Source organism: Martes martes (genome assembly GCF_963455335.1).
Source record: "Martes martes genome assembly, chromosome: 1".
In the NCBI taxonomy this organism is placed as follows: Eukaryota; Metazoa; Chordata; class Mammalia; order Carnivora; family Mustelidae; genus Martes; species Martes martes.
The window spans coordinates 125,362,091-125,376,664 of record NC_137888.1 but is presented as its reverse complement, the minus strand read 5'-3'; the positions used below and the strand labels follow the sequence as shown (position 1 = coordinate 125,376,664).

Here is a 14,574-nt window from a genome sequence, read left to right as displayed (position 1 = left end):
TCTTGGTTATAGACTATAGGCATTTTTAGGAGATGGTGCTCTCTTGTTCACCATTGCACCCCTAGGCCCTATTGTAGAACCTCCACATACTGTTTGAATTCTGAATATTTGTCCTTTCTTTTTAAGGAATACCTATACATCTCTTTGTCTCATTGTCCTTTTCCCATTCTTAAAATTTCCATCTTCATCCCCATGAATTTAGGTTGGAAAAGAATTTTTCTGGCCATTTAGTTTTTCAGCATAACTGGTTTTTTTGTTTGTTTGTTTGTTTGGTGATGGTGGTGGTGGTGTTGGTGTTAGTGGTGGTGGTGTTTTGGGATGCCCAGGAGGGTCAGAGAAATCTTTTGGCGTAGGCAGGATTTGTGCTGTTACTAGAACTCTGCTTTCTTCGATCCTGATCAGGAATCTATGTCTGAGATATCATTCCAGGGGAGAATAAAATGTTTTCTTAGGTTAATGATCTAACATTTTGGTTTTCTCGAAGTTTAAATATTATATAACTTTGTATATATATTTAAAAAGTATAATTATGAAAATAAATTTAAGATTATAGCAAAGCACACTTTAGGAACTTTATTGTTTATTCTGGAGTATTTAAAATAAATGTTTCTCTGTCTTTACATTCAGCGTTGATACCCATGCCTTCATTGAGATTAACCAGTCATATCACTGAAGGAGAATGTTTATTCTCCCCTAGCTTTAGAGGTGCTGATGGCTTCTTTGGATAGAGTTTGGGTAGAAATGAAAACACTAAGTAAGATAGTTGGAAATCATCCTTCCTCCTAATTTATTTAACCACAGTGTGGATTAATAAAAGTAATGGGATCTGGCCAGTAGCAAATTTGAATTTGCAGAATGTGTTCTACCTGTATTTCCCCCTCTGCCTTTAGTGGCTTCTGAGGTCAGGTTCTTTTGCATCTCCATTTTTCCTAGTGAATCAGCATCAGCTATCTCAGATATGTCCCCACCTATATTCAAAAAGAACCTGTAGATATGTATATACTGATATAGAAAAAAATGGTCAAGATAAAATATTTAATTAAAAATGTAAATTGCAAAACAGATGTACCAGTGTGATCACTTTTTCTTAGTATGTTTGTGTGGACACAAAAAACTGGAGGGTAAACATGCTCCAAATTATGCACATCCCCTAGAATTCTAGTAAAATGTGAGTCCCAGATATCCAGATCCTTCTGATGAGAGTAGTCCCTGCCTACCTTCCACACCACCCTTGGCAGGAATGAAAAGGAGTTCCCTGAACTCAGCTTGTTCCTGTTATGCCCTCAGGCCTCCCTCACAGGTCTGCCCAATACTCACAGCTCCACCCCCTCTGCCTTAAGACCATCAGGACTAATCTAATTGGTTCTTCATCCCTGCTTGCACCAATCACCTTAAGAAGTCCAGGAATCCAGATCATCACTCTTTTCACCCTATTCATGTACATGCTCTCTTCTCAGTCCACATCCAACCCTCCCAACTTCCGAAATCTTTTCCCCATGCCCTCTTGAACTCGTCATTCACTGGCAGAATCTCCTATGTTATCAGACTCTTTCTGAACATTCCCTTTACTCCTTGTTCTAACTGAAATCCATCTCTCCCACAGTATAGCCATGTGAAATGTGGCTTTTTTTTCTTTCCCAATTCACCCCCTTGCCCACTGGGTCTGGAGGGGGCAGTGAGTGCTCTTCCTTTTTATTGCTACTTCCAAACTATTCTTTTTCCTATCTCACTGAAACTACCCCTCCAATTTTGAACTGATGTCATGAGACTCACCACCCAGTACCCCTCCTGGTTGCAGTCATCTACTAACCCCATGTCATTTCCTTCCTTCCTTTCTTTTTTTTTTAAGATTTTATTTATTTATTTGTCAGAGAGAGTGAGCACACAAGCAGTGGGAGTGGCAAGCAGAGGGAGAAGCAGACTCCCCACTGCCCCGGGATCCTGATGCAAGACTCGATCCCAGGACCCTGGGATTGTGACCTGAGCCGAAGGCAGACACTTAACCGATTGAGCCACCCAGGCGCCCCCCCTTATTTCTTGAAGATGTTCTCTCTTGGCTCTATGATGCTTCCCAATACAATTTTTGCTACAATTCTTGTGAGTTTTTAGTAGGTGAAGCAAACAGTACACATTTCTCAGTTCCTTGATCTCTCCAGTGAATTTGTCTTCTGTCCTTCTTCAGCTACTCCTTCTCTGATTCTGTTTATGTCAGTGGTTTTAAAAGTATGGTTTCCATCCAACAGCATCAGCATCACCTGGGAGCTTGATAGAAATACATATTTTCGTCCTAGTGTTCAACGATTAATTAGTTGCGAATAACACCCAGTGCTCATCCCAACACGTGCCCTCCTTAACACCCAACACCTAGTTACCCCATCCCTCCACCTCACTCCCTTCTGTAACCAACAAAGACTTATGATGTACTATATGCTGGCTAACTGAACATAAAAAAAAAATAATACGTATTTTGAGGCCCCGCCCTTCACCTACTAAATCAAAACTCTAAGGATGGGACTCAACAATCAGTGGTTTAACAAGCCCTTCAGGTAATTCTGGTGCATGCTCTTGTTTGAGAACCATTGCCATAGTTCCTCATTAAAATCACTCTCTTGAATATACTTTCAGCTTCTTTACCTTATCCTCACTTTGTAGTATTCACCTGGAAAAACCACAGCTTACATTAAATTGTGTTCTCTGTCTGCTTTGAGCTTTTATTTGGCAGCTAACCTTGGCTTGAGAAAATCACAAAATAATATTGAGTGGTCTTTGCACTAAATTCATGACCACCAAACTCCAGTGGGACTTCAGAGCTGTCTGGCCGTCCTACTACAGTTCTCTAATCCCTCACTTCCCCACTCTACAAATGACTCATCCATTCTTCTCTGTTTTCTAACATCTCTTCCATTCTCACCCTCAGCTAATGATGTTGTTTCCTATTTTACTAAGAAAAGTGAGCCAATCAAGAGGGGGATCTTAAGCTAGCCCCCTAGCCATATCAGTACCCATATACTCTCCCTTTCTTTCTGTTACTATATGTGAATGATCTGGGCACCTACATAAGGCCAACCCCTGTACTGGTGCTATAGGTCCCATCTTCTCCCACTAACTCGGGGGCTTTCTTCCCTGATTGGCCTTTTTTCTCCCACATTCATCAATTTTTCCCCATTACTAGGTCTTTCAATTAGCAGATAAACATGCTGTATCTCCCATCTTTAACACAAGGCATCCAAAAGGCACTTGGCATCCAAGAAGCACAATTCTCTCAGCTGTTATATTTGCAATATAATGCTTATCACTAGAGATTTGACCATCAGTTCCAGCCTTCTTATATGACATCTGTGAATTGAGCCCTCACCCAAAATTACTGAAAAGTCACACAGACACACACACACACCCAACGAAGATGGGCATGGTATTTTATGGAACTGCTACTGTGTGTTCATTGACATGTAATGTCAGTGGATTGGAAACCCTCTATTCCTTCTAACTTTAGTTGTCTGATGTATTGATAGGCTAAAACTGAATTGTTATGCTCTATAATGAGCAGTCTCTAATTGAATTCCTGAAAGAGAGGGTAGAAGAAAAGCAGACTAAGGAGGACAGAGAACTCTAGGAACTAGAAGTTCTAGATATCCAGGAATTACTATGCCTAATAATTTTAGACTCTTAATTATCTCTTCTTGACCCAGGTCCTAAAAGAAGATCTACCTCTAAGTATTAGGAATACTGAGGGGCAAAGATATTTGATTTGTAGGTTCTTTCTGTTATTCATCATGGAATGTGTTCCTGTCATTTGGAGGCAACTGAAGCAAGACGCAAAATGCTTATTAGACTGCCTGTTTTGCTGCAGCCAATAAACTTAAGGCTCAAGGATCAGGCCAGGATCAAAGAAGCCATGGATAAGCAACACCACACAACCTTTTCCCCCCACCTCAGTATTCATTCTTTAAGAGTAAAATAACATTAATTACATAAAACAAGCTATTAAACAATGTGAAAACACCAAGTTAGAGCCTAAAGGAGGATATCAAAATTTAGGATTAAGAGTAATTAACTAATTAGCTTATAATCAATTTCTTAAAGCTCCTTTGCAGTGGTATTTTAAGCAGTCTATGATTCCAAGTTATTACCTCTTTTAACTACTCTGCCAATTAGAGCCAGGTTGAGAAAGGCTTTTTTTTTTTTCTAGATACAATTGCACAGTATAAAATACACCCTTCTGAAGTTCGTAATTCATAGGTTTTAGTATATTCAGCAAGATTGTGCAGCCATCAGCATTATCTAATTCCAGAACATTTTCATCATCCCCCAAAACCTGTATTCATTGGCAGTCACTCCCTATACCCTCCTCCCCTCAGTCCCCAGCAACCACTAATCTACTTTCTGTCTATATGGATTTGTGTATTCTGGACGTTTCATGTAAATGGAATCTTACAATATGCAGTCTTTTGTATCTGTCTTCTTTTACTTAGCAGAATGTTTTCAAGGTTCATCATGTAGCATGTATCAGTGCTTCATTTCTTTGAATGGTTAAATAATACTCCATTGTATGAGTATACCACATTTTGTTTATCCATTCACCAGCTGATGGACATTTGGGTTGTTTCCACTTTTTTGGCTATTATGAATAACTCTGCTATGAAATTCATGTACAAGTTCTTGTATGGACTGAGAAAGTCTTTTGATTTAGTATTTTTAAGTTTTTCAAAACAGCCAGCTTCCTTTTTTGAATCAGAAATACCCTTCTGATGTAGTAGAGCTTCCTCTTAAATATGTAACTTTTTTTCCCCCATAACATCTTTTGAGCAGAATCTTCAGTGTCACTTCACAGTGACTCTCCTGTCTTTCTGGACCTTATTCTAACATTGAACACAACTGAGCTCATTTCCCAGGCTTGCTGTGCTATGTATTTCTGTCACTCAGATTTTCACAGCTTTGCTGCCTCATTTACCCCACAAGCCTTCTTCACTCTAAGGTCTTGGTTGATGGTATCATCTCAGTCATCATAGCCATGTTAAGCTGAGGCTGGTGAATGACTTGACAAGTTTGTTTATAAAATAAAGGCTAGACTTATTTTGGCACAACACGTTGCATATACAGTATTAACTGTTTAGCGGTTTTCTACAAGTCAAAATAAATGATTTACTTCTTCAGGCAATTGTTCAGATTTTTCTCTATCCTGTGTAATCAACCCATTTTTTTTCTTAAAATATCCCATAGCATTGATTCTTTCCAGAGAAAGAAAGAATTAATATTGTATATCGCCATTGTCTTCACTAAAAGGAATTATAATCCTTTCTGAAGAGGATTCAGAAAGCTATAGAGAATCAAGCCTGAGTTTCAGACTAAGCCTCAAAGAATGAATTCTACAAAAATGGAATGTTTGGATGTCACACACAGCTTTATTCTTTCTCCTTCCCAGTCTCACTTTCGTTGAGAGACGGGCTTTCTAGACTCACTCCTAAGTTCTTTAGGTCCTTTCAGGACACAGTAAGAGAGCACCTTTTCCTGCTTTTCTTAGAAGGCTATCTTAAAAAATCCTTCACTTTTTCAGGCCACAGCAGAGGCTAGCCTTTCTTCCACTTAAGCTGGATAAGGAACTTGTAAAACTCTGTACCCAGGAACCCACCACAGCTGGTTCTCTTTGAGAAAGATTATCATCCTTACTCTAGCCTGTTTCCTCTAGGGGAACATGTATGGAATACATAACGAACCCCAGTCTAGGCAGCTGGATCTTGAGGTAACAAGTGATGGACCCCAGCCGTCCCCAGAAGAGAGAGAGTATGAAGCCTTTTCATCCTCTGGTCAAGCTGTGTTAATACAGTTGCCTTGAAGACCCAGGTTGAGAACATTGTCCAGACAGAACAAACATGTGTCATCAGACAGGGTATGCTCATGAATGATCTGTAAACTTAGAAGAGATACAGGTAGTTGTGCAGGAAAACACCTACTGCTGACTAGTTATCTTATTTGGATGGACTTCATATATGCTCTAGAAGGCAGGAGAAAAGATCTCTTGGTTTATTTCAGAAGGACATTGGGAAGACCTTACAGTTGACTGTTTACATTATAACTGCCCACAGTTCCACCCTTCCCATGGTCTCAAACTGAATTTATAGACTATGCATTAATAATTTTCTATCCTTCATGCTGGGTAGCCCCTCCAGGGGAAAACTCTCACCCAAAAACACCCAGCCCCATGAATTGTACTTACTCTATGATAAATGTAGAGAAGAGAGTAGATAATAGGTCATGTTTGCATCAGTAGTGAAATTCCTCATACTTGATTTTTTTCCCACTAAAAAAGAGGTCACTCTAAAAATTGTTCTTTGCAACTATATTTCACTTATATACTTCTTAAAACTAACTCATTCTGAGGTACCTTCTAGAACCAAACACATTTATTTCCATATAAGCACAAGTAAATAAGTAAAAAGCAAATAAACCAACCTCATGATAGTCTTTTTCCATCAATAACTTATTAGTCATGGACCAGTTCTTTCCTAAGCACCGTTAGGGGGCCTGGTCTTTTCTCCTTCTGATTTCTTTGGAAAGCGGTTAGATAAACAAAAACTACAGCTCACTTCATCATCAGAAGAAATGGAGAAATGTTTTCTTAAGAGTGTAGCAGAACAGGCTCTTTTTTAACTACTCTTCTGACTTGGAAACTTCAGAGACTTATGGGAAGTGAGTGAAATGAAAGTATTTGTTTTTCTTTACTCCAAATCAGCTTTATGCTAGGTATGGTAAGGAAAAGAAGAAACCACTCATTTATTATCTCCATACCCTCAGCACCAAGTGAAGTGTCTGTGTAAGTGGCCAGAAAAATACTTGTTTGAGTGACTATAAAATTGACCCTACCCTCAAGAGTTTAGATTCTTGGAAAATAATTATCAGATTATAAAATATTATAGTAGAAACCCTTTTACTAGAACACAGTTGGGATTGATAATTACTCAGTAGGGAATCATAAACTCTGTGTATGTATTAAAAAATTTTATTTTAACTCAAAACATTAATTTATTCAGATCTTTTGATAGAAGGCCAAAGCCTTTTCTTCAACTGTCATTGGAAATTGGAGGTCCATAACATCTTTCTTTAATAAATCACATTCAATACATTTGTTGACCGATTTAGAATTTCTTTAAAGTGAAGAAGGAACTTAAGTCAGTAGTGAAGCAATTCAAATGTAGACGCCTCCTAGATTTTCATTATCTTGTCCTTTATCTCACCCATATGTAATTTTACAGCAAAAAAAAAAAAAAAAAAAATTCTTTTTTTTTTTTTTTTAACTAACAGCTTGCCCTTACTGAATCTTTTTTAAAATTATTTTATTTTTTTATTTGAAAGAGGAAGAGCATGCACGTGCCTTTGTGTGTACCAGGGAGGGCCAGAGGGGGAGAGAGAGGGAGAGAGAATCTCAAACAGACTCCACTGAGCGCCAGCCCCACTTGTAGCTTGATCCTAGGACCTGGAGATCGTTACCTGAGTGGAAACGAAGAGTCAGCTACCCAACTGACTGAGTCACCCAGGCATCTCTTTTTACTGAATCTTTATAAAACAATTCAACTTAGTTGTTTTATTTTCAATTTTAGGAGTTTTAGAAACAGCAGCTTTTTTTTGACATCCATATTTCATTAGCTTATGTAATACGTAATTGAATTAAGTAATTACTGTAAAAAGTATAGCCAACATAAACAAGTGGGTACAGGCACAACCAACTCTTATTAAGCAACTACTGTGATAAGAAATATGAGAACATAACAGTAACTAAATTGTTAGTCATGGATCAGTATGTTCCAGGTGTCAGGTTCTCTCTTTTACAGGAGAAATGGAGATCATTGGCTGAACCAGAGAATAGGTTAAGTAGAAGTCATTTAAGAGTAATGGTATTTCATTAGGAGAATTGTAGTAAAGGGGGCTTACATAGGGAAGCCTTCATGAAATAGGTAAAATTTGAGTTGGATTTTGAAGGATGGTTAGAGTATATATGATTTGAGGAGAAGGAGCAGGAAAGGGATGATGGGATGAAGAGTCACCTCCCACATTGCTGTTGGGAAGAACAAGGGGAATACAGTTTAAGATGTAGTCTAATTGAAAAAGCATTAAGTCATAAGCCTAAGACCTAATGCCATTCGTAACAGAGTTTTTTGATGTTTTAATTTGGAGGTAAATAATGAAGGAGCAAAAGATTATTCTAGGCAAAAGTGTAGGAAAAAAATCAGGGAAAGCCAGAGCTCAGAGTTAACATGTAAGCCCAGTGAGAGGAAATTGGGGGAAATGGAAGAGCCCAAGTTAAAGTATTAGAACAGTGATTTCAACCATAATCTTCTGTCAACCATACTATATATTGAAAGCTTTCATGTAAGATTTTGTATGAGTGGAGAATTCCACAGCTTAAAAAGAAAAAAAATGTGAAAACCATAGGTTTAGACATATAAGCCCAATGTACACATCATGAAGCGTCAGAATGTTTGGAAGGAAATCAATTTTAAAAAATTTAGATCAGGGCACCTAGGTGACTCAGTCAGTTAAGCATCTATCTTCAGGTCAGGTCATGATCCCAGAGTTCCGGGATCAAGTCCTGCATCGGGCTCCTTGCTCAGCAGGGAGCCTGCTTTTCCCTCAGCCTGACACTCCCTCTGCTTGTGCCTGCGCTCTCTCTCTCTCTCTCTCTCTCTCTGAGAAATAAATAAAATCTTAAAAAAAAAAATGAAGGAAACAATGGAAATCCAAAGAATTTAATTCCCACTAAATTTGACAAAAGTTCAGTAGAAGAGAGTTATGAGCTATTTTTTGTTTGGGGGTTTATTTGGTAATGATGTTTGGTTTATATTTTCTAGAAATAGAAAATAAATATTGATTGAATAATGTGATCAAAAATAAAGATTGAAGAGGATATTTGAAGTTTTATTTGTAAATGACTATATGAGGCAGATGTTTAGTGTATAACAAAATAATAGAATATTTTTTAAATTTGAGATGATTTCTTTAAATCTCCTTAAAGAAGAAAGTGTCACAAATTCAAGACTACTATGTCATTGCTGTTTGCTCATCTTTTTTTACCTTTACTGTACCCATATTTCACTCACATGTATCTAAACCTGCTTTCTTATGGCATTCAATTGTTCCACTTTCTTTTTTTATTTTTTAAGATTCTATTAACTTATTTATTTTGAAAGAGTGAAACAGTGTGCAAGTGCGGGCAGGGGCAGAAAGAGAGGGAGAGAGAGAATCTTTTTTTTTTTTTTTTAAGATTTTATTTATTTATTTGACAGACAGAGATCACAAGTAGGCAGAGAGGCAGGCAGAGAGAGAGGAAGGGAAGCAGGCTCCCCGCTGAGCAGAGAGCCTGATGTGGGGCTCGATCCCAGGTCCCTGGGATCATGACCTGAGCCGAAGGCAGAGGCTTTAACCCACTGAGCCACCCAGGTGCCCCGAGACAGAGAATCTTAAGCAGACTTGCACTGGGTAAGGAACCCTTGACCCCATGACCCCAAGATCATGAGCTAAAATCAAGAGTCAGACGCCCAGCCAACTGAACCATCCAGGTGCCCCCAGTTGTTCCGCTTTCTTAACCCACACTTTGACAAAAAATTTTCAAATATGCCCAGATCCAGGATCACTCCAGCAAAGTATGTTGGATAACTTAAGATAGGCTTCTGCACACAAGCCAGAAAAAAAGGATTTGATTTTAAAATATAAGATCAACATACCTCTTTCTATATTACCATTTGAGGGTGAAAGTTTTTCTCCAAATTTTCACTGGATATATCTAGAGGGTTTTATGTATTTGCTTCCCTTCAAAGAAGAAATTTAAAAAACTGTTCTTAAAATGATAGATTGAAATTTGAAGTGTAGCTTGTTCTTTTTTCATAAAATACTAAATAGCAAAACCAAAAATGCTCTACATATTCTTTTTCTAATAGTTTGAGGAGAAACTGATTTATGTGGATTGATATCTCACATACTCTGAGTTTAAGAAGTTAGCATTATCTGAGAACTTGCTATTTTTAGGTCCAGCTGTAATGTTTCTAACTTTGGTGCTAGAGTAGTGGGTGCTTCCTTTCCCAGAAGGCTCTGTATTCTCAACATGTGCAGGTCAATTTGACAAAAAGCTATCTACAAGGAGCAACAGGCCCACTGCAGGCGTGTTTCTAACTTGAAAATTATGATCAGGTATTGGGAGCCACTGGCTATATTTGGGAACCAGTTGCATGTCAGTACAAGCATGGATTGTGGTCCCTGGAGACTGGGAGAGCACAATGCTTGAACTTAATTTCTTTTGGAGATAAGAAGAAAATACCTCTCTACTTGACAAGATTGACAACTTTTTAAATCTGACCATCTTCAGAAGTGTGCTGGACAGTGGCTAAGTAAACATCCACTTTTCAAAGATGATGATCAAGGAAACATCTCTACGAAGGGACCCGGATTTAAGGGGAGAATTAGCTTTCCTGGCAAGGGGCTGTGATTTTGTTCTCCCGTCACGGTTTAAGAAGCGGCTGAAGTCATTTCAGCAGACACAGGTTTGGAACTTGGGTGTTTCTTTTAAAATATTTTTATTACTAATAAAACCACCCAGTGAACTAACTTACAAATAATTTTACAGCTCACTTGATATTAGATCAAGGAATTAATCTGTGTCCTCTATTCAGCTATTTGCAGAAAGCTATTTGTAGAGAGATTCCAACAGGTTTAAAAATAGACCTTCTGGAGCTGAAGTACAGTACTCACATTTTTGTCTTGTAGAGAGGGAATCCAGTTTTAGAGACAATAATTACACCTCAACAAGTATCGTACAATTTCAAATTTAATAGAAGTATCTTTGAGAAAGTAGAATTTTTGTGTTAAAATTCTCCTTTGCCCTTTGAATCAATAGACTATGTTTGTATTAACATATATACATCTGTAATGAATTGTTTTTAAAGTATCAGTCCCGGTAATCTTTTGAAGGAAGAACTAATTATATATAGAGAGAGTTGTGTGGATGTGATATAATGTATGTAGGTAACAAAGGATGGCAGTTAATTTCTGGATTGTAAAAGAAATGTCCTCTCTCGGCAAGCTGTGATACTGAGTCATTTCTGCCTGTGATGACAACTTACCAATTTGCCTTACCTTGAATACAGTATTTGAATCAAGGGTCATACAAATGATGGCTACCCAGAATTCAGCAAGAAACCATAGTTTCATAATTATTATGACCTAGGGTAATTTCGGATTGAGTGAACCATATGAAATTGCTTATTTTTAAAAACAGGTCAAAAAGGGTCAAATACTGAAAATGCTACAGTGGCATAATAGTATAAGGATACTAAATGATACTATGTTTTTAGACCAAAAATGAAATGGAGACTTGAGATACTTTCCTCAGCTAGTCTATTTTAATGCTGTTTCTAAATTTGAATTTTTATTAAAAAAAAAAAAAGTTTCTTTCAAAATGAGTGCCAAACTTGCTGGTAAATCTCCCAAATTTTATAAAACTGTAGTATTTATAAAGGGCTAGTTTTATGAAACTACTTTAAATTATGTGTCTTCTATTGAATTCAATGGAAAGTAAATTGATAACACATAAAAGTACAAAATAAATCCATTCTTTTTCTTTTCCCTTTTAAATATTGACATCAATTTTGTTAAATATCAGATTAACCAAAGAATTAAAAAATACTTCCCTATCAGTGAATTGCTTGATGTTAACAAGTACACTAAGGAAAGCAAAGTGGCTTATATAATTGAATACCCATTTAAATAAAAACTTTGACAGATAGCCAGGGTTTGTTCTCAATTTTTACTTATTTCTGTTGAAGCAAACATGTAGAGTTAACATAGAAGGCCTTGCCCTAAAGCTTTTTCACTAGTGCGTGTTCACTAGACTATTGGGTTTCATCCCCACTGGCACCAGTGTTCTTAATCCTATGGTTATAACTCCCTGGATGTCACACCACAGAAAACATTTGGGGAAACAAAAAAAGAATTTTTGTGATTGTATACGTGTAGTTACAGACCTGTTTCAGCATAGAATAATAGAAAGGGGATGACACTAATATAAATGACCTATTTACATATAAACATAAAGCCCCTGAAGAATTATATGTCTTCTTGTAGAAGTTTAGGAACAGTTTCTACTGTTAAATTGACTCATGGGACATTGTAATAATATTTACAGCTTAGCATTAAAACAGAGAGAAATGTTTATGTGCAGATTATCAATTTGTTAAGTCAAAAGGGGTTTGTAAACTTTAACTTGTTTTACAAATGTAAATGATCATTTCTCATTGAATCTGAAGGACCATGCCAAAGTATGCCTAACCTTTTGAGAACCTCACCCTGTGGCCTTGTGGCTCATTTTCTTAAATAAGGACATATCTGTGCCTAGCACTGTTCTGAATCTTTTACCTATATATTAGTTACATCTTGTAATTTCCTTTAATCTTCACAACAACCTTCAAGAAGTAGGAGTTACAATCTATTTTATTACTGAATTCTAAAATGTTAAGTAACTTCCCTGAGGTCATGGAACTCATCACTGTGAGAGAGCTCATCACATCAGAGCCATCACTGTTTTCTTTTTTTTAAAGATTTTATTTATTTATTTGACAGAGATCACAAGTAGGCAGAGAGGCAGGCACAGAGAGAGAGAGGAAAGCAGGCTCCCGCTGAGCAGAGAGCCCGATGCTGGACTCGATCCCAGGATCCTAAGATCATAACCTGAGCTGAAGGCAGCAGCTTAACCCACTGAGCCACCCAGGCACCCCCATCACTGTTTTCTTTTAAGTTTTTCATATTTCATTAGCCTTACTTCTCTCTGTGCGATGTTTTCCTTGTCTGTTATTTTATAGGGGTGACATCCTGATAGTGCAGCAAAATCTTGGCATGACCAACTGGCCTTTATATCCCCAGTAGTATTAATATATGAACAGACTCGACTCTACTGTATTAGTGTCAGATATTAACTTGAAAAATGAGCCATGCATGACAAGAGAAGATTAAGTCATATTCATCACATATTTATGTGAATGAAGCTTGTCTTCCTGTAATACTCATGCTTTTCAAGGGTAGCCAAGATTTTTATCCTGAGTTTAAAGGTCTGTTATGAGCCCGTATGTCAAAAGGAAATATGATACTCAGATCTACCACTCAGAGATAAATCATTGTTAAGACTTTAGGAATGGCATTAGTATACCTTAAGGAAAATGAACATTTGAGTAATATTGTATGTTCATGGTGGTCAACAGTCATGTCACACTTTCATACTTCATGAAGTACTTTATGAAGTGGCCGTGCCCATGACCCTTAATAGATAATTTGATCAAAATTAAGAGAAGAAATTAAAATTGTGAAAATCTTCATGGAATTCTTTTTGCTTTTTCTGCCAGGAATCTCAGAACTAAATTTAGTCTTCATTGGTAAAGTAGACTTCTACCTGAATGTTAGTGTACCTCTCTTCCCCTTTCCCTAAATCATAGATAATCTTAATGTCTTCATTGCCCACCATCCCTGCCCCACCCATATACTGTCTTTTCTTATCTCTCTTTATTGCATACCACATCAAATCCTTTTTGGAAAAAGGAATGATATAAACTATAAATGAATTAAACTCTGAAGGGAGTTTGGCTGTGATGAAATTAATAACCACCATCCTTGCCTATTACTGGAGTGTACCAAAAATGAGAGAAATGTGTATCATAGAAAAAAATGGCATGCCCCTGGGGCAAGTAAATCAACCTGGTAAAATACATTCCAAAATTAAACCTCTTTAATTTTCTTAACAAAGACTTTCTCTGCATCAGGGACTGATGGTGATTTTACCTAGACAAAGTCAAACTAGAGAGAAGAAGGTAAAAGGAGCCCCCCTAATATATTTTAGATTTATGCATTTCAAAAGAACTTATTCTATGTGCCTGTTGAAGTAGAGGTAGAAATGTGCAGAAAGATGAACAGTCTTCGAAAAGAATATACTAATCCAATTCCAACAGACTAAGAATACACTTGAAGATACAGAATACACTGTTGGATTTTTAAAGCATAAATCTACGTAAACTCGGGTATTGACAGATAATTAATGTATTTACTTTTTATGGATAAGCATTCCCTAGAAGCAAACTTATCATCCTGTAGAGTAGAGTGAGCTCTTGATCTCTGCTGTCTCTATTCTTATTACTGGTCAGGACTTTCAAGAAATATATGCTGTTTAGAATTTTTGTGTCTCACAATCACATTTTCCTTCCAGATTCAAAACAAACCAGAAAAGAAACCTGGAACACCTCTTCAACCTACAGCCACCTTTCCAAGTAGTCCCCAACCTCTCTCCGCTGTTCCTCATGTGAATAATGTTGTGAATGCACCATTGTCCATAAACATTCCACAGTTCTACTTTCCTGAAGGACTCCCCGATGCCTGCAGTAATCATGAACAGACTCTAAGCAAAATTGAAACTGCTTTCATGGATATTGAAGATCAGAAAGCGGACATCTATGAAATGGGAAAAATTGCAAAGGTAATGTAACTACTAACTGATGTATTATCTCTCTTTCTCTAACAGTCCCAATTTCTCTCTCTTCACTGCCTCTT

The 14,574-nt window shown here is 37.3% G+C and overlaps 1 protein-coding gene across 2 annotated transcripts in view; it reads left to right on the top strand.

The window, feature by feature from the left end:
- PPP2R3A (protein phosphatase 2 regulatory subunit B''alpha) overlaps nt 1-14,574 on the top strand; it is a 203,330-nt gene that overhangs the window by 66,801 nt on the left and 121,955 nt on the right. The window contains exons 1-2 of one of the 2 annotated variants that reach the window (XM_080808038.1): nt 10,061-10,529; nt 14,234-14,500. In XM_080808038.1, coding sequence (XP_080664164.1) covers nt 10,398-10,529; nt 14,234-14,500 — 399 coding nt within the window. In that variant the 5' untranslated portion in view covers nt 10,061-10,397. Of the gene's footprint in view, nt 1-10,060; nt 10,530-14,233; nt 14,501-14,574 lie in introns of those variants that run through there. The other variant, XM_080808037.1, reaches the window with a different exon arrangement.